The 19,304-nt window shown below is 44.0% G+C and overlaps 1 protein-coding gene across 1 annotated transcript in view; it reads left to right on the top strand.

The window, feature by feature from the left end:
- LOC115545784 (sialic acid-binding Ig-like lectin 10) overlaps positions 1-19,304 on the top strand; it is a 38,798-nt gene that overhangs the window by 4,065 nt on the left and 15,429 nt on the right. The window contains exons 4-7 of the mRNA XM_030359219.1: positions 5,421-5,684; positions 6,054-6,356; positions 6,537-6,609; positions 7,348-7,429. Coding sequence (XP_030215079.1) covers positions 5,421-5,684; positions 6,054-6,356; positions 6,537-6,609; positions 7,348-7,429 — 722 coding nt within the window. The remainder of the gene's footprint in view (positions 1-5,420; positions 5,685-6,053; positions 6,357-6,536; positions 6,610-7,347; positions 7,430-19,304) is intronic.

The raw sequence follows: 19,304 nt of genomic DNA on the forward strand, positions 1-19,304 counted from the left end.
AAGAGTCACTATTTAAAATACCTCTTTGAACGATGAAGGGGAGTTCCATCCTTCATCACCAAACTGATTAAGTACTCCCGGCCTCTGGACAAGAGTTCCACACTCCTTGTCCAATTCAAAGATCCCAGGGGGGCTTTGAATCCTTTGGCACGGGGATTGCGGCTGTTCATAATGTCAAACAGCCTGTCAATCATCTAAAATAAATTGTTTAGGAAATAGAAAGGAAGAAGATGAAGATGAAGAAGATGGCCAGGACCCTTTGATAAGAAAACAATGTTTGAATCTAGTCTTACCTCAATGAATTCGGCTGTCGCTAGAGAGAGGGTGAAGCGTGGATACCCCAGGTCCCTCAGCGTTCGGAGCGCTACTGCCACAGAGCGACTCAGCGTCTGTGCAGCCAGGGACACCTTCATCTTCTGTGAGTCAAACTGAATGTGCTTTTCAGTGACCCTGTTGGCAGCATGCAGTCCATTCTTTGTTTGAATATCGTTCAAACAAACAACGTAGTCCCAGTTGATGAGGCCAGTTCTGCTACAGATTGGGCTGTACGCTTGCAGCATGTTTCTTGCCAGCTTCAACATGTGGCAAGCGTCCATCATGACAAACACCCTCTCGCCAGTCGCAGGATGGGGGAAAAATGTTTTCAAAGGCTCACAAGGGTTGGCCTTTAGCTGGCACCCCAGCTGGTTGCACATGCTTACGTTTGATGCATGCCCATCCATTGTGAGGGACATGACCCGGATGCCACGCTCATGCAGGGCCTCCAGCGCATGTACCAGCAGGACCTTCTGTGTGTCGGGCGTCAGAGACTTGGTCAGGTAGTAGGCAATTGGAGCCTTCCAATGGCCTTGTAGGCCAACCACCATAAAAACCAGAGCCTCAGTGGCAATATCTGTCTCGTTTAGGCCATCCCCCATGTCCACAAATCCGGTCATTTTCTGGGAATGTGGACTGTACTGGACATGTTTCCTGATGGCCATGCCATCCAGCATGAGCGCCACACGTCCATACTTCACTGGATCTTCCTCTCTTTTTCTTCTCAACATGTCCAGCATCATGGTGTTGAGTCCAGGCTTGGAATCCACAGAGATCATCCACCTTTATCAAATGAAAAAGTAGTTATTATTAAGTAGCAATAATACAATACAAATGTATTTGAACCAGTAATTTCCTATCAATAAAGTGCAATTAAATGTAATGGCAAATACCTTTGCAATGTATGTGGATGTGGTAGGTGGAGGTGGAGAGACTCTCTCAGGTAAGAGTAGGCTTTGGGCCCGTGCAGGTGGAGAGTGAGGGCAAACTCCCTCTGCTCTTTAGTGTACTCATGGCCCTGTTTGGACAGGAGGCCTAATGGAAGATCTGAAATGCAGATAGCACAGAGTAATTAGTAAGTGACTGAAAGAGTATGAATGTCATTATGAAAACACCAATAGGCTAATGTGTTTATTTCCAGGCAAGGCCATATGAATGAAAAATGTAATCTTGTCATGGCTGTAGACCAAAGCCAACAATCATTGACTTAATAGCTCTAGCTTAAAGATGCACAAAAGCCAGGAACCATGACTGATTGCTCTAAACAGGTGCCCATAAACACCTGCCAACAAAGGTACCTGGCTATTGTGTGTCTTGAAGCTAGAGCTATCAGACTATGATTGTTGGCTTTTGTCTGTGCCAGATGCTATTCAAACTATGAATGGGGGCATATTACAGACGTCAGGTATTTGGAGTTTAAGTCTGATATATGAAATTCAGACAAGCCAAGCATTTGAACACATTATTGCAGTTGTATTTCTTTGGTTACAGCCCCAAGATATAATTGACATTCAAAGTTTAATTTCAATGTTACCTGAGTATAAGTCAAGCCTCTCGTGCAGCTCTTCATTTATGAGGTTCTTCCCCCTGAGGTCCTCCAGAAGACAACGCACTGTTTTCTTCGCCCTCCACTCTCGGGCCTTTGAGTTCCTCATCTCTTTCTCAAGACTCTCCACCCTAGCCAGGGCTTCACTGAGTCTAGTCTTGAGAAGAGTGGGAGATGGAGGCAATGCATAAGGGTGTTCCTAGTAAAAAAGGACAAAACAGTAGTGAGTAATGTTTATGATGCCATGATGCTCACTGCTGTTTTGGGGCATAGCTAGTGTTAATACTCACAAGGTAGGTAGGTGAAGGTTCAGTGACTTGTAATGATTGTAAAGAACAGTCAATTACAAGGCTCGCTTCAGCCTTCCTTGAGGCTTGTGTAGTCCTGGCTGGCACTTTCTAAAACCGAAGAACAAAATACTTGAACAGGTGTATCTCATTCTCAATCATTCCAAATGAACACACACACACACACACACACACACACACACACACACACACACACACACACACACACACACACACACACACACACACACACACACACACACACACACACACACACACACACACACACACACAAAAACCATTTTCAACAAGTTTAGTGATGCACTTACTCTTTTGAGATGTGTTGGGAAACTGAACACAGATGGTTTAGTTCCATCCCTGAGCCTGACAATTTGGCCTGTCCGGTCAAAATCCTCCGGCCGAAAGTGCTGGCTACAGAGCATTGACCTCTCATTGGCAGAAAAGTCTTCCCTTTTCACAGCCACTTCCCACTGTCTCCTCAACTGCTTCTCTTTGGGAAACCTTAAAATTGCGAGAAAGGTTAGCTAGCCAGTCAGTCAGATTCATAATACAGATGTATCTTTAAAAAAGAAAAACATTTAAATAGAAATAACGTTTAAAACGTCAATTTCGGCCGGCGACTGACTGCACGTGCATCTCACAGGTGCATGTAGAGTATCGTGACATTTTTTCCGTAGTTTCATTCATTACGTGACACCTTCATATATTGTAGAACCATTACATATACAGTGGCATGTTTTGAGCCTTTTTTTGTTTTAATCTAGTCTCTTTTTTAAATACATCACAGAGAGAAATTAAGGCCAGTCGCTCAGCCGAAACGCAGCTTTCCGTCGCGACCATAAATGCTATATAATTACATTATACATACATTGTAATTACTCACAAGCAAGTAGTGGTAGATTATATATATATATATATATATATATATATATATACTGTATATCCTATATTTCTTGACAATATTATCTCCTGTTGACGAACGATAGAATAAGGCTTTGCTCACCATGTCCATTTCACGTTAGACTAGCTATAGTCTGATTCTGGCGGCAACTTAGCTGTCTCAACAGCTCTTAGCTCTCAACATAACACATGATCTACGTGACATGACTGAATTTTACAATTACAAATAGAAACAATTGTTTAGTCTTACTTGTGAAAGGTAATTCCTTGCGATCTCGTTTGAATCGTCCTGACGGTAGTGCACCCCCAAGCGGCGCATGAAGTAGGCATCTTCACTCCGAAGACGAAATAACTCCCGTACCAAGATGGCGCCGACGATTTATGCCGCCCAAGGCCGAAGGGGGCGTCTACCTATATGATGTCTATGGTCCTACCCCCTCTCCTTCAACGCTGACTCTGACTCCACCCATTCCAAGTACCTGGACGCGCAATCATGCACGAGCGCGAACAGAGATGCGCGAGAGCGAGCCAGGCTAGAGTAGGTTTTCGTTTAACAACATGGCACTACATTCAACTGTAAGTTGCACCCAGTACCGCGGGAAGTAGGAGTGCTGGGGGTGCTGCAACACCCCCTGTCCGAGGCCCTGTCTTATCAAAGAAAACGATCATTTCTAAAAACTCCGGCCAAAGTGGAGATTTCTGAAAACGCCGGTTATGTGTTGTCGTGTCAACGGGGAGAAACGGGATTTTAGGTTCTGAAGCGTCACATTATGCACCAGGAAATGCTTAACGTCATGTGAGCGCCCGCTGTACCGTATTGGTCCGAATATAAACACAAACCCCATTGTAAGACGACCTATATTTGGAAAAAAGGTTTGAAGACCAGATCCGTTTTTTATGAATAAATAAATTGTATTCATTGAAATAATATACGAAAATAAAAAGGCATCGAATAAAACACTGCATTGCCACTAAACAGTAGTGCAAATAGGCCGTACTGATGTGTACACCAAAGACTATTCCTGACACTCCTCTGCCCCGCTGTGTTCGCTCTGGCTGTGGTCGCTCCGAACTGTTTCGGCCCGTGGCAAAGCGAGTCATCCTCGCTGCTGTCCAATGCATTTTGGGACGCAGCATTTATTTAATGCTCATATGACCTAGGGCTGAAAAAAGGTTATATGAAAAAGTGTGAGGGTAGCGGTGGTGCGCTAAACTTGTTCTGTGAGCAGCTGGATGTGAACGATCGATTTTCAACTGTCCGCGCATGCACTGGTGTAATTGAGCTGCGCTGCTATACATCTTTTTTTTATCAATGTAACGAGTTGCGAGTCTAGTGCAGGCTGAGTTTTTTTTTTTCCCAGCACCCCCTGCTGAGAATACGTTCTCGCTGCAATGGTTGGACCAGATGTTATAAACATTAAACGGTCACATAAATCATTACTATTTTTAGAAAATGTATGTTTGTTTCATATAATTGTATTGGAAGTCCTGGTTTTCACTAGGGTTGCCGCGGTGTGGACATTTTCACACCGAGTAATACACTCGTCTCCACACCGGTATTACCGAGTATAAACGGTATAAACTTTGAAACTAGGTCAACCGCCACACAAGCATCGGTTTTTAGACCCTTCTCGTCCTTCAGTTGCCGCCAACGTTCGAAAGCAGCGCCTAGGATTATTCTTGATTTCAGTTTTTCTCTTTCAGCGTTTTTATTATCAATTACTCTCTGAAAAAGAGTTTTCCTTCTCTTTGCTGGTGGTGGTGGTGGTGGTGGTGGGGATGGTGGCGTCTTGTCTGCCATGGAAATTGTCTTCTACTGCTAGGTCCAAATGTGGATTAACTATAGTTCCAGTAGCTACCGCAGGATAACAACAAACAGGAGCTTGCTCTGGGTCACGAGCTCTAGGTCACGAGTACTGCACGAAGGGGTCGCGCGCGGGGCGCGGGGGAGGGGGAGTGCAGTACGACCGTTTGATTGACGTACTTACTGTCCAATGCAACTCGGTGGCAATGGAAATGATTGGCTGGAGTTTTTCGAGCCCTGCCCGTTCCACAGATGATTGACTTGTTTAATTTTCATGTCAGTACTTCTAACTCAGTGGCTGTAAGCGGGTTATGATAAGGATTTCAAGTAATTTTGCAAAAATGGCCAAAAAAGCAAATCACCTATACAACCTTTAAGTGTAGTAGGATATTTAGGGGAGTACAGCAGATAATGTCCTCTATAGATTTAATGATGAGATGCAGATATTTTTGTATTTCTCCTGATGAAGTTTTGTTAAATTCACAACATCTGACCAACATGACACCGGAGCTGAGGGCTAGGCTCTGATTGGTGGGTTCTCTCTCAGATGCCTCCAGGAACCCCTCTGCTGTCGGCAGCCCGTGTCTTCCAGCCGGAGAGGGAGGCTGCCTGAACCTGACCTGCACCAGTCATGCTAACCCTGCTGTCAGCGAGGTCACCTGGTACCGAATGCACGGAGAACACATCCCTAAGATCGGGAGTGGATCTTCTCTGTCCGTCCAGCTGTGGAACGCCAATGACGTTTTCTTCTGTGAGGTCCGGAATGACTTTGGCACAGAAAAGTCTAATGTCTACAAGGTCGACATTCAAAGTAAGTTGATTCAAAACAGGATCAATCCTAAGCTTGGTGATGTACCTAAATGTTTCCTCGATCTAGACAAAGCAGTGTGTTGATCAATAATTCAAAGTAAGATTGACTCAAAACCATTCAGCAAATGGAAGGTTATTTTATTCAAACCTGATTACGTTTCTTATCTATTCATTTCAGTTTTTGCTCTGCTTTTCTGTTCACTCTGACTGCTTATTGTAAGGTTGACATTCAAAGTAAGATTGACTCAAAACCAGGAACAACCCTGAGTTTGGTGATGTAGTGATAACAATGTTTTTTGTTAAACAGGAAGTAAGATGACTTCTCCAAATTCTCTCTTGATGTTGTCCTCCCCCTTCCCTGTATTCACAGCTCCTCCCAGGATCCTGCCCTCTTCAGGCTGCAGCAGAAGTGCAGCCTGGGTGCGATGTTCCTGCTACAGCGTGGGCAGACCATCACCGTCTCTGGAGTGGTGGTTGGATGGGAAACTGTTGTCGGGTTCTGAAGACGTGTCTGTTAGCCATGTCAACCTGGAGAACGCCACGTTGAGGAGCTCCATCACAATGAGGGCCCCTGCTGGTCCGACAGCCTTGACCTGCCACAGCTCCAACGCTGCCGGGAACACCAGCCAGGAGCTTCCTGTCCCCCACCAGGATATACAGCAATACCTGACAGGTCTGTCCTCAGGGAGATAAAGCACAACCAATGCACTTATATCAATGCACAACCAGCTGTGAGTCTGAAGAGCCTCGGGGTCTTTATAAATGTATTGACCTGTTCAATCACAGCCAATCACAAAACCATGAACAAAACCTCCTGATAACCCATTCTAAATCCTGATCTTTAATATTCCAGACTTGGTGCTGTGCATTGTCAAATCTGCTGTGATGTTCGTGGGCTTAGTGTGTGTGGTCTTCTGTATTATAAGGTAAGTCCACTTGAAATCGTACACATTCACTGTGTTTAGAAATTCACAACTTTCTCTGTTGAATTCAGATAGATGTCATTTAGCAGCAGATGACTACAAGCAGACTGAGGACATGGGGGACTGAACCCCAGGGGCGCAGTTGAGCGTTGACAGTCTAGAGTGTAATGACGGTTTCCAACTACCCCTCAAATACAAGTTACGTACACTTATTATGCCCTGCTGTGCAATAAATCCGAAAACGATTAAGGCAAGATATATGCATCTCATTTGAAAAATATCGATAAATATCATTTTTATCCAACGAGGGCTATTTAAAGAAAAATATGAAGAGATTCAGCAGGATTAACAGTGCTGCCAGGTGCTCGTCACGTCGTGTAGCTTCACTGCTGGAGCTTCTGATCTAAAAATGTTTATCACACATCAATCGTGTGTGGGACAAATCGTATTATTTACAATAACCTGTGGATTGTTATCTATGTAGCTGCGAGTCAGAAATAGACAGAGATTCTAATTGTACTATATTTAGCTCAGTCCACCCCATGCATTATACACTGTCTAGTCTGTCCCCCTGGTGCTGATTATTTTTCCGGTTGTATTCCGGTCAACGGGAGTGGGACAGCGCTCTCTCTATGACAGCTCTGCCTGAACCTTTCAACTGGTTTCCAAACCCCCTGACAAATAGACCATCCTACCCCTCTGATATACAGTTTGCTCTACTGTGTATTCTTTTGATTTCAGAACTCGGAAAGTGGGTGAGGAGACGCGGTCCTTTAACGCTGCCACTGTGAAGCGAGCCCCCCCAGACGAGGAGGAGTCCCAGGTAACGTGGATACAAGCTCCACACTGACCTCTGGGATATTTGTGGAGCTCTGTTGTGTTTGAAGACCCATTCTGTGTCTCAGTTCGTCTTCGGAAGTGAGGAGGACGTCTACGTTAACAGCGGGATGCAGATGAACCCGGTTGGGCCGAGAGAGGAGCCGGTTGGACCGAGAGAGGAGGCTGTTCTGAGAGCCGGTTTCCCAGTCTCAAAGCACCGTGATGCAGCCTCCTCCCGCCGGATAGGCCCTGCAGGCTCCCAGCCAGGACGACCGGTCTCTAGGGAGCTGACTGAAGACACTCAGTAAACAGTTCATGATGACCAAGTATTTCCTCCAGGTAGAAATTTTAAAAAGTTAGTATACAGCTTTTTTTTTAATAAGTTGATAACCATCTGTGTCAATGGCAGCCTGCCCTATACGCTGAGTATGCAGTTGTGTTGACCAGCTAAGCCAGTTCTCAAAAGTTAATTAATTCTCTAATTCAAGATCCATTCTGAGGGGTTATTTTGCCGTCTGGTGGTGATTTGCATTCACAGCCCAGGTAGAGAAGGCTTGTAGTTGTCTGTAGTGAATTTTAACGTAATATATACTGTTTCTTACATTGTGTAAAACATGACAGCAAATCTATTGAAATTAATAAATGTATTAATTTTAATTCCAGCCTTTTGGCCAAATAAACATTGGTCAAGTTTCTACAAGGTTTTATAGCTATGTCTAATGTTGATGTGTAGCCATCTCTTTTAAACAATTGCAGTCTTCAGTTGTTGTTTTTTAAGTCACAGTTTTCAGCTCAAGGCAAGGAGCGGACCCAAAGAAAGTCTTGCCTAGGGGCCCCTACTGCCTAGAGCCAACACTGACAAGTAGCATACCTTGGGGCCCATGGTACCAACCAGTCTTCCTGGTCAGTATTAACCAAAAGCAGTATCTACAGTATCAAGAGAGAACAATATAAACAGTGTTATCAGATGACCGTATCAACAGTAAGCATTTTCAGGAGGGAACAGTGTAAACTGGCAGAGTCTGATTGGACTCTGGGACTGGGTGAGGCTGCACACCTGTTGCACATTGAGTAATCAGTGTGCACAGGTTAAACCAGCCGTCTGCACTCGCACTCGGGGAGATCTCCTGGATGGCAGCAGAGCACCCTTTGTCACAATGTCAGACTTTTGTTATAGACCACTAGATGTCGCCAATTCTGACTTTCTGTTCTCTGTGTTTTTTCCATCTAATTATGTTTCTTGTTAAGCAGACTCACCTGCCCCCTGTTAATTAGTCATGTGATTTGTTCAGCCATTTTGTCTCGCAGTATTTAAGCCTGATCTTTCCACTCTGTCTCTGTTGAGTCTTCACTGGACCCCCGTGAGTGAACCTTAGTCTTGAACAGTATTTGCTGATTGCCTTCTTGTACTTTGACCCTGGACTGTTTTGTACTCTGAGTTTGGGATTACCCTGTTGATTTGTTCGCTATGTCTGGATAGATCTTGTTACCAACCTTTGCCTGTCTGTTTACCCTGTCTTTTGGATTACCCCCTGGATTTACTGTCAATGTGCTTTGCCTTTTTGGATTCTGGGACAGAGTTTTTGTGTTTTTTGCTTTCGGAATTTTGGACTGAGTTTATGTGTTTGGATCTTCTGAGCTTTATTGGAAATGTATTTGTCTGAGGAATAAATACCTTAAAAAGTATCCTGCTTTTGCTTTGCACTTGAGTCCCCCTAGCTTTCTGTGTACCAAACAGTGACACGCCATGTTCATTATCACAGTTGTGCAATGAACCATATTTTTAACACCACCTCCGTACGCATCCTTTGTCTGGAGGAGCCCAAAATAAGTAACCTAGGTGGAGTGGGGCAGCGTCCTAGGTGGAGTATAACATGGACATTTACTACAGGCAGTATAAACAGAGCAGGCTCAACAGAAGTAACAGAATAAACAGAGTATCAATAGTAGGCTATTAACAGAGATTATCAACAGTATTAGCAGGGAATGGTAGTAACAGAGCAGTATCAACAGTATTAACAGAGCAGTATTAACAGAGCAGTATCAACAGTATTAACAGAGCAGTATTAACAGTATTAACAGAGCAGTATTAACAGTATTAACAGAGCAGTATTAACAGTATTAACAGAGCAGTATTTACAGAGCAGTATCAACAGTATCAACAGAGCAGTATCAACAGTATTAACAGCAGTATTAACAGTACTAACAGTTGTGCCGACCCCGTGGCTCGAGGAGACTGGGGGCGGGTCCCCTGCTCATGTGTTGGAGGTCGTGGGAGGAGCCAGTGGCTCATTACGGAGAGGTGGAAGCACCTGTGTCATGTGATCTCAGAAGCTGACATTTTGAATGACGCAGTCTTTAAGCCCTCGATCCCAGTGCACTCGCTTTCCGTTGTGCAGGCTGCTCAACTTCCCGTTTTGTGTTCCATTACCCTGCTTTGTGGACTCTACACCACTACATAACATATATCCATCATCCACTTACTGTGTTACTGATGCTGCTGATCTACACATGTCATTACTTCAATGTAGCGGTCGTCCTTCATTCAATTATGTTAAGTTTACTCTTTCAATCATCACCCTCTCCAATAGTTTATTACGGCCTAGAGCCGGGTCTAAACACAGTATCAACAGAACAGTATCAACAGTATTAACAAAGAACATTATCAAGTGTTAACAGAGAAAAGTATCATCAGAGAACCGCATGAACGGTGTTAACATTATTAACAAAATGAATAGAAGTCAGTGTCAACAGTATTACCAGTGAACAGTGTGAACAGCTTTAACAGTGTTTACAATAGTAACAGTATTAAAAGAGACCAGTATCAATAGTATTAATAGATAACTGTAGCTGCATTAACAGTGTTAACATTATTAACAGTAGTAGCAATTAACAGTATTAAGAGGATTTACTAATCAGTTGATTATGTTATTATTGAACCTTTCATCTCTAACTATATATTCTTCCTGTATGTTGGCTCCCCTCTAAGTTATGTCTCTGCTCATGTACATTTTAATAAGTTCCTCATTCACTCACCTCACCAAGGCGTAGAGAGAAAGATGAAGTGAAGCTTTTACTCTTCAGGAACTTCGTATCAAATCCTTCACCTCTATCACGTAAGTCAACTCTATGCCTGGTTGATAGAACAAAGGAACATAATTACTGTTTGCATGTATTGATATACATTATTTTTGGTTTTATCCAAGCCATACCTGTTTTAGTTAATGTAAGGGTGTTATCTTTGGTTTTCTTGTTTATGTCTAAACTTCTCAAGAGTTGAACATGTCCAAATGTTATCTTTAAAGGTAATACAGCACATATGCATGGTTATTATCATTGTTCTTCTTTGAATATTGGTATTATATGATGGAAAATTAGTTTAATTAGTCATGGTAAAAGTGGTAGATTTACTGGTATTTTGAAATAGACATTTCTATAGCATTTAACAATGTCTTACTATTACTAGTGTAGTACTGAATACCTTAAGGGTAGTACGATATTACGTGTAGTACAGAAGTTAATGACATTTTTGTATTTCTCCTGATGAAGTTCTGGAGGAGAACATGACTGGATCCTGGAGACTATTTCTGCTCTGTAGTCTCCTGCAAGGTAAACATCTCAACCCTCCCTGTTGATACCTGTAGTGGGTACTATCTTAATACCTGTAGCACTGAAGTACTCTCTGTCTTTGTTTTTAACCTCTATATTACTCATAATACCTGTAGTACCCTCTGTAGTACTCTCTTAATACTTGTAGTGCCCTCTGTAGTACTCTTGCCGCTTTTCCACCGCACATGTAGCTCGACTCGACACGACACGACTCGACACGACTCGACACGGTAGCAGCGCGGGTCCTTTTCCACCGCAAATAGTACCTCCGGGACGTGGGCGGGGTCGGCTGCGCGAAAGGGCCGTGACGTATTTTTGTACGCGACCCAAACAACACCTACGTAACCCACACATGGACAGAACCCACATAACAACAATGGAGAACATCGATGCGATGGTATTCGTGTTCGTATTATTAGCTGGCATGTTGAAGAAGTGGAATATGTTGGCTGCGGCGCTGCTATGGCTGTTACCAGCATGGTTGCCATGTCGCTCTCGTGACTTCGTCACACTCTCTGGCCAATCAGTGGCCGGCCGTCTGCCGACGTCACCTTTTAGCATCGGCTCAGCCGCTTGGAACCTAGAGCGAGGCGGTACTAGAAAAAGCAGCCACTTCAGGTACCAGATACCATGTTTTTGCGGTGGAAACGCAAAAAAGGCGAGCTGAGTCGAGTCGAGTCGTGTCGAGCTGGTACCATGCAGTGGAAAAGCGGCATTTGAGTACCTATAGTACTCTCTTAATACCTGCAGTAGGCCTACCCTCTGTAGTGCTCTGTTAATTAATACCTGGAGCATCACTGTTATCCTCTGTTAATACCAGTATTACTCTGCTAATACTTCTTAATTACTCAGTGTTTACTATAAAACGTAAGATTTTGAAACTAATTGGAAGAATACGATACAAATCAAACAAAATAATGATAATAAAAATAATAATAATAATAATAATAATAATAATAATAACTAATAACGTAGTAAATAATATTACAAACTAATAATAATCCTCATCCTCATCGTCATCCGCTTATCCGGGGTCGGGTCGCGGGGGGAGCAGCTCAAGCAGGGGGCCCCAGACTTCCCTTTCCCGGGCCACATTGACCAGCTCTGACGGGGGGATCCCGAGGCGTTCCCAGGCCAGTGTTGAGATATAATCTCTCCACCTAGTCCTGGGTCTTCCCCGAGGTCTCCTCCCCACTGGACGTGCCTGAAACACCTCCCAAGGAAGGCGCCCAGTGGGCATCCTTACCAGATGCCCGAACCACCTCAGCTGACTCCTTTCTAAGTAAAGGAGCAGCGGCTCTAATCCGAGTTCCTCACGGATGGCTGAGCTTCTCACCCTATCCCTAAGGGAGACGCCAGCCACCCTTCTGAGAAAACTCATCTCGGCCGCTTTTACCCGCGATCTCGTCCTTTCGGTCATCACCCAGCCCTCATGACCATAGGTGAGGATAGGAACGAAGATCGACCGGTAGATCGAGAGCATTTTTTTTTGCGGCTCAGCTCTCTTTTCGTTACAACGGTGCGGTAAAGCGAACGCAATACCGCCCCCGCTGCTCCGATTCTCCGGCCAATCTCACGCTCCATAGTACCCTCACTCGCGAACAAGACCCCGATGTACTTGAACTCCTTCACCTGGGCTAAGGACTCATTTCCTACCCGGAGTAAGCAATCCACCGGTTTCCTGCTAAGAGTCATGGCCTCAGATTTAGCAGTGCTGATCCTCATCCCAGCCGCTTCACACTCGGCCGCCAGCCGATCCAGTGAGTGCTGAAGGTCACAGGCCGATGATCCAATGAGGACCACATCATCTGCAAAAAGCAGTGACGAGATCCTCAGACCACCGAACTGCAACCCCTCCCCACCACGACTACGCCTCGATATCCTGTCCATGTATATCACAAACAGGATTGGTGACAAGGCGCAGCCCTGGCGGAGACCAGCACCCACTGAGAACGAAACTGACTGGCTGCCGAGAACACGAACACAGCTCTCGCTTTGGGAGTACAAAGATTGGATGGCCCTGAGGATAGACCCCCTTACCCCATACTCCCGCAGCACCTCCCACAGTTTCTCCAGGGGGACCCGGTCATACGCCTTCTCCAGATCCACAAAACACATGTAGACCGGATGGGCATACTCCCAGGCCCCCTCCAGGATCCTTGCGAGAGTGAAGAGCTGGTCCGTAGTTCCACGTCCGGGGCGAAAACCGCATTGTTCCTCTTCAATCTGAGGTTCGACGATCGGCCGAACCCTCCTTTCCAGCACCTTGGAGTAGACTTTACCAGGGAGGCTGAGAAGTGTGATACCCCGGTAATTGGCACACACTCTCTGGTCCCCCTTTTTGAACAGGGGAACCACCACCCCGGTTTGCCACTCCTTTGGCACTGTACCCGACTCCCACGCGATGTTGAATAGGCGTGTCAACCATGACAGCCCCTCAACACCCAGAGCCTTTAGCATTTCTGGCTGGATCTCATCAATCCCTGGGGCTTTGCCACTGCGGAGATGTTTGACTACCTCAGTGACCTCCACCAGGGAAATTGACGACGAAACACCATCAACCTCGAGCTCTGCCTCCAACATAGAGGGCGTGTTATTCGGATTCAGGAGTTCCTCAAAGTGTTCCTTCCAACGTCCGACGACCTCCTCAGTTGAGGTCAACAGAGTCCCATCCTTACTGTACACAGCTTGGATGGTTCCCCGTTTCCCCCTCCTGAGGTGCCGGATAGTCTTCCAGAAACACTTTGGTGCCGACCGAAAGTCCTAATAATAATTTCTGATTCTAATAAATAATCTTGTTTTGTAGTAAGTTCAATGTTGCGTTATATTGTCAAAGTTTGTGCATCGATTGAGCCTTTGGATTTGTCAACCTCTTGTTTTAAAGGTGCTGGGTGCAACGATGCAGAATATACCCTAATGGCAGCAAGTGTGACGACACTCAGTGGATCCTGTGTTACCGTTCCTTGTAACTTCACCGTGGCGGTCGCGTATAAAGACAAGATACCTCCTGAATGTGGAAAAAAGTGGTTTACAACGGATACTAAAGTACTTATAAGTTCTACAACATTCAGGGGGAACCTTAAAGCAAAAGACTGTACCACAACATTCGATAACGTACATGAAGACAAAGTTCAATATTATTTTAGAATTGACTGTGATGGAAGGGATGGTTTCAAATATAATTTTGATAAAACCCCAGTGACCATCAGGATCAAGGGTAAGTGTAATGTGTGTCCGTCTGAAACGAACATCTCTCACAAGTCCTATTGGTCTCACTGTGGTTCAAATGATGCTGAATGCTGGTAATGCTTGGGTCTCCATAGTAACCGCTCTAAATTGGTTTGGTACCCAGGGCCTCCTGATGCACCTCGTTTGACCACCCCCAAGGAGCCGGTGGTGGAGGGGACTCCTGTGGAGCTGGGGTGCTCTGCCCCGTCCTACTGTCACACCCACCCGCCCACTGTGACGTGGACCCCCGCCCTGGGGCTCAGCACCCAGCTCCAGCAGGACGATACCGTGACCTCCACTCTGACCTTCAACGCCTCCCACCTCCACCATGGAAACAATGTCTCCTGCACTGCGGCCTACTACATACCATCTGGGAACAAAACTGTGACGTCTACAAAATACCAACTCAGTATCTCATGTGAGTCAATGTACTACCTTTTCAATGAAGAGTGCATTTTATTATTTGTTTACTTTTTCATATTGATCTTCTCTGTAATATACCATTTTTTCCTTGATCTTAGAAGACAAAGCAGTGAGTTGATAAACAACAACTTTTGATGCTTCTCCTGTTTTTCAATTCAATTACTTTATTTTATTGTATTCAGAACAGTTTTGTTCAATTCACAACATCTGACCAACATGACACCGGAGCTCAGGGCTCTGATTGGTGGGTTCTCTCTCAGATGCCCCCAGGAACACCTCTGCTGTCGGCAGCCTGTGTCTTCCAGCCAGAGAGGGAGGCTGCCTCAACCTGACCTGCACCAGTCATGCTAACCCTGCTGTCAGCGAGTTCATCTGGTACCGAATACACGGAGAACAGATCCTTAAGATCGGGAGTGGATCTTCTCTGTCCATCCAGCTGTGGAACGACAATGACGTTTTCTTCTGTGAGGCCAGGAATGGCTTTGGCACACAAAAGTCTGATGTCTACAAGATCGACATTCAAAGTAAGTTGATTCAAAACAGAAAACCACCCTGAGCTTGGTGATGTACCTAAAGGTTTCCTCGATCTAAGACAGAAGACAAAGCAGTGTGTTGATCAATAATTCAAAGTAAGATTGACTCAAAACCAGTGAGCAGATGTAAGGTTATTTTATTCAAACCTGAATACCTTTTTTATCTGTTAATTTCAGTTTTTGCTCTGCTTTTCTGTTCACTGGAACAACCCGACCTCAGGACCCTATTGCGCCACCAGCTGTGAGGCTGATTAGTCATTACAAGGTCTTTCAAAATAGAGTCTCTTCTGGACAGTCCCATCACAAATAGGAGTGATGTAGAGTACAGATGATAACATTTATTTATATAGCACTTTTCAAAGTTCCAAAGTGCACTACAAGGTCATACTATCATGAAAAATGACTAGAAGTAGAATTGATGAAGTAACAATGACGAGCAAGATTAATTAGGAGACATTTGAAAGAAGAAACATAGCTGAAGTTTGGAGACGCTGTATTGAGAGGGACAGTAATACAACGAGTTACAGTAGTCTAAGCAGGAAGAGATGAGAGCGTTGATAACAGTGTCAAGATTTTAACTGGATAAAAACCATCTAATTCTATAGATAATACGACACTGCAGAAACACAATTCAAAGACTGATATCATCTTGTGGTTAAAGATGTTAGCGAAGATGACACCAACATTTCTGCAGTGGGGTATGATGCAACAGGATACCATGATGCCACCTTTTCACACTCAGACCAACTGCCCTGGATAGCTGCTACTGCAGTGCTAGCCGCGGGTCTGCTGTTTGCAACAGTGTGTGCCGTAAGGTACGTGGACTGCTGGCCATTGTTCGTACGAATGTCCATTTCTTCACTGATTTCTTCACTGATTATTTAATTATTCTCATTATTGAATATTTAGCTTACAGTCACACCGAGTTCATCATCTGAATTGAAACCACTTTCCCTGTCTGGCAGTGGGATCAATTCAGCTAATCACGATGTCAATCAAAAATGGTCAGCTTCTTCTTCTCCATCCTCTTCTTCTTCTTCTTCTTCTTCTTCTTCCCAACTGTTAACATTCCAGAGCTTGGAAAATGGCCACCCGAACAAGACTTGGCAGTGATGGCCTACTCAACAAAGCTCCACCCAACCAAGGGAACCCCCAGGTAACCCTCCCCTTATTTATACCCAGGATACCCTATCTGAAAACAATCTGTAGCCGGCTAACCCTAACACTATCTTTACCAAGGTAAGCCTAACCTTATCTGTAAACAGGTTACCCTAACCCTATGGTTACCAAGGTAACCCTAACCATATCTTCAAATGGGTTACCCTAACCGGACACTATGTTTATCCAGGTAACCCTAACCCTATCTCTGTCCCAAGGCCACCCTAAACTTAACAGTTTTTAACCCAAAAAACCTGGGTGTGAGTAACATGTGAGCCAGTAGGAGTTCAGCTCCCATAAGTCTGAGCTCCCATGAAATAAATCAAATGTGTAAAAATGTGTGTGTGTGTGTGTGTGTGTGTGTGTGTGTGTGTGTGTGTGTGTGTGTGTGTGTGTGTGTGTGTGTGTGTGTGTGTGTGTGTGTGTGTGTGTGTGTGTGTGTGTGAAAATGTGAGATCCCTGAGGTTCTGGTGACATCCCAATCAGTAAATCCATATATATATATATATATATATATATATATATATATATATATATATATATATATATCTCACTCAGGTGTTCTTCAGAAGTGGGGAGGACATCTATGCTAACATTGATACACTGATGAACACGGTCGGACCGAGAGAGGAGCCTGTTGGAGCAGGAGGAGAGGCTGTTGGACTGGGAGAAGGGGCTGTTGGACTGGGAGAAGGGGCTGTTGGACTGGGAGTAGGGGCTGTTGGACTGGGAGAAGAGGCTGTTGGACTGGGAGAAGGGGCTGTTGGACTGGGAGAGGAGGCTGTAACAGCAGCAGGTTCCTCAGCCTTGATCCAACGGGATTCAGAGGAAGCAGCAGACCCAGCAGCAGACAGGCAGTTGGAGGACTGTGATGTCCTGTACACAACAGTGAACTGGAAGAAGAAAAATAAAAAATAAAGGAGATCTGGGCTAGAGGGATGAGTTAAGGGCTACATTGATGGGTAAAGGCTAGAGGGATGAGTTAAGGGCTACATTGATGGGTAAAGGCTAGAGGGATGAGTTAAGGGCTACATTGATGGGTAAAGGCTAGAGGGATGAGTTAAGGGCTACATTGATGGGTAAAGGCTAGAGGGATGAGTTAAGGGCTACATTGATGGGTAAAGGCTAGAGGGATGAGTTAAGGGCTACATTGAGGGGTAAAGGCTAGAGGGATGAGTTAAGGGCTACATTGATGGGTAAAGGCTAGAGGGATGAGTTAAGGGCTACATTGATGGGTAAAGGGTAGAGGGATGAGTTAAGGGCTAAATTGATGGGTAAAGGGTAGAGGGATGAGTTAAGGGCTACATTGATGGGTAAAGGCTAGAGGGATGAGTTAAGGGCTACATTGATGGGTAAAGGCTACAGGGATGAGTTAAGGGCTACATTGATGGGTAAAGGCTACAGGGATAAGTTAATGCTAGAGGGATGAGCAAACGACTGAGTAAGGGGCTAGACCAGATGTCCAGTAAACCAGAGGTTAAAAATCCCACAGGTTGTAAATATGTTTAAAAAATATATATTGTGATAAGAATTATTATTGTTATTATATAGTTGGTTTTACTTTTAAAATAGGATTATTATTGACAAGCCAGTCATTAGTCATACTGTGTATTTCTGATATTTTGTTTACTACTTGTATACCGTATTTGTATTGAATAATACCAAATACTACCATCTTGTTGTGTCTTGTGTCTTATTTTCAACCAAAGACAACATTTTCAAAATTTATGGCAATAAAAAACACTTCATACAAGTTATATTCCATCATCGGGACATGATGCTATGAAGTGAAGCAAAAGCAGAAGTGAAGTCTTAACAGTTTAGGTCTAACTTTAAGACCTCAATGATGTGAAACCAAAATAGAAATAGGAACAATTTATTCAAGCAACAGGTTTATGTGAAGACATAGTGTGCTTAAAATATGAAGGCTAAAGAGTATGGGCAGCAGCCAACATTTCGTGATAAGAGGAAGTTAGAACAAGTCAGATTGAGATTAAATCCATCACATTATCCCTTCAACAAATCCAATGCACTTTTGTGTAAAACTAATTAAATGAACTAAAAACAAAAGAGGAAATTAATCCTTTAGGCATTTATTAGTAAAGTATAAGCAAGTAACATGTTGACAATTTCAATTCAAACTAAATATAAGGTGTGAAATAATTTAGACATTGTACCACATTTAAAGTGGATGGATTACTTATTATTTAGGGAACCGATCATGAGGGACAGTTAAAAGTAAGTGCACTAAAAATGTAAGATGTTTCTGTTCAAAACCAAATGAAAAATGTTCATTTGGTTGTGTACAGAAATCTAAAACCAGATTATTAAAATTGTTCACCTTATTCATTATTCAATAAATAGTTGTTCTGCTGTAACTATAAATTCATACTAAAACAGATTATAAATAATAATTAGTATGCTGAAATTGTACTGGATGAAATGAACAGTCACACACACACACAAACGCACGCACACACACACACAGACAGACAGACAGACAGACAGACAGACAGACAGACAGACAGACAGACAGACAGACAGACAGACAGACACACAGACACACAGACACACAGACACACACATTCATTTATAAAATCGTTTTGCTTCTTTAAACAGTTGTTGCAGTTCTGACAGGAGGAAGCGGGACAAACTTTGAGACGGCCAATGACAGTTCAGAGGGAGCCTGAATGAGAAAGATGTTAGTGACATCACACCGTAGGTTGACAGGAAGCTGTGAGGATGTGATGATGTGACTGCTCACCTGGAGTTTGTTGTAGTCTGGCAGAGCAAAATCAGGCTGGCTTGCTACTGCCTACAAGAATAGAGAACAAGTAAATTCCTTACCCTAACCCTGAAACCCAAACCTAATACCTCACCTTAAATCCAATCCTAAAATCAACCCTAATCCTAAAACCCAACCCTAAT

The sequence above is a fragment of the Gadus morhua genome, chromosome 6 (assembly GCF_902167405.1).
Source record: "Gadus morhua chromosome 6, gadMor3.0, whole genome shotgun sequence".
Taxonomy (NCBI): Eukaryota; Metazoa; Chordata; class Actinopteri; order Gadiformes; family Gadidae; genus Gadus; species Gadus morhua.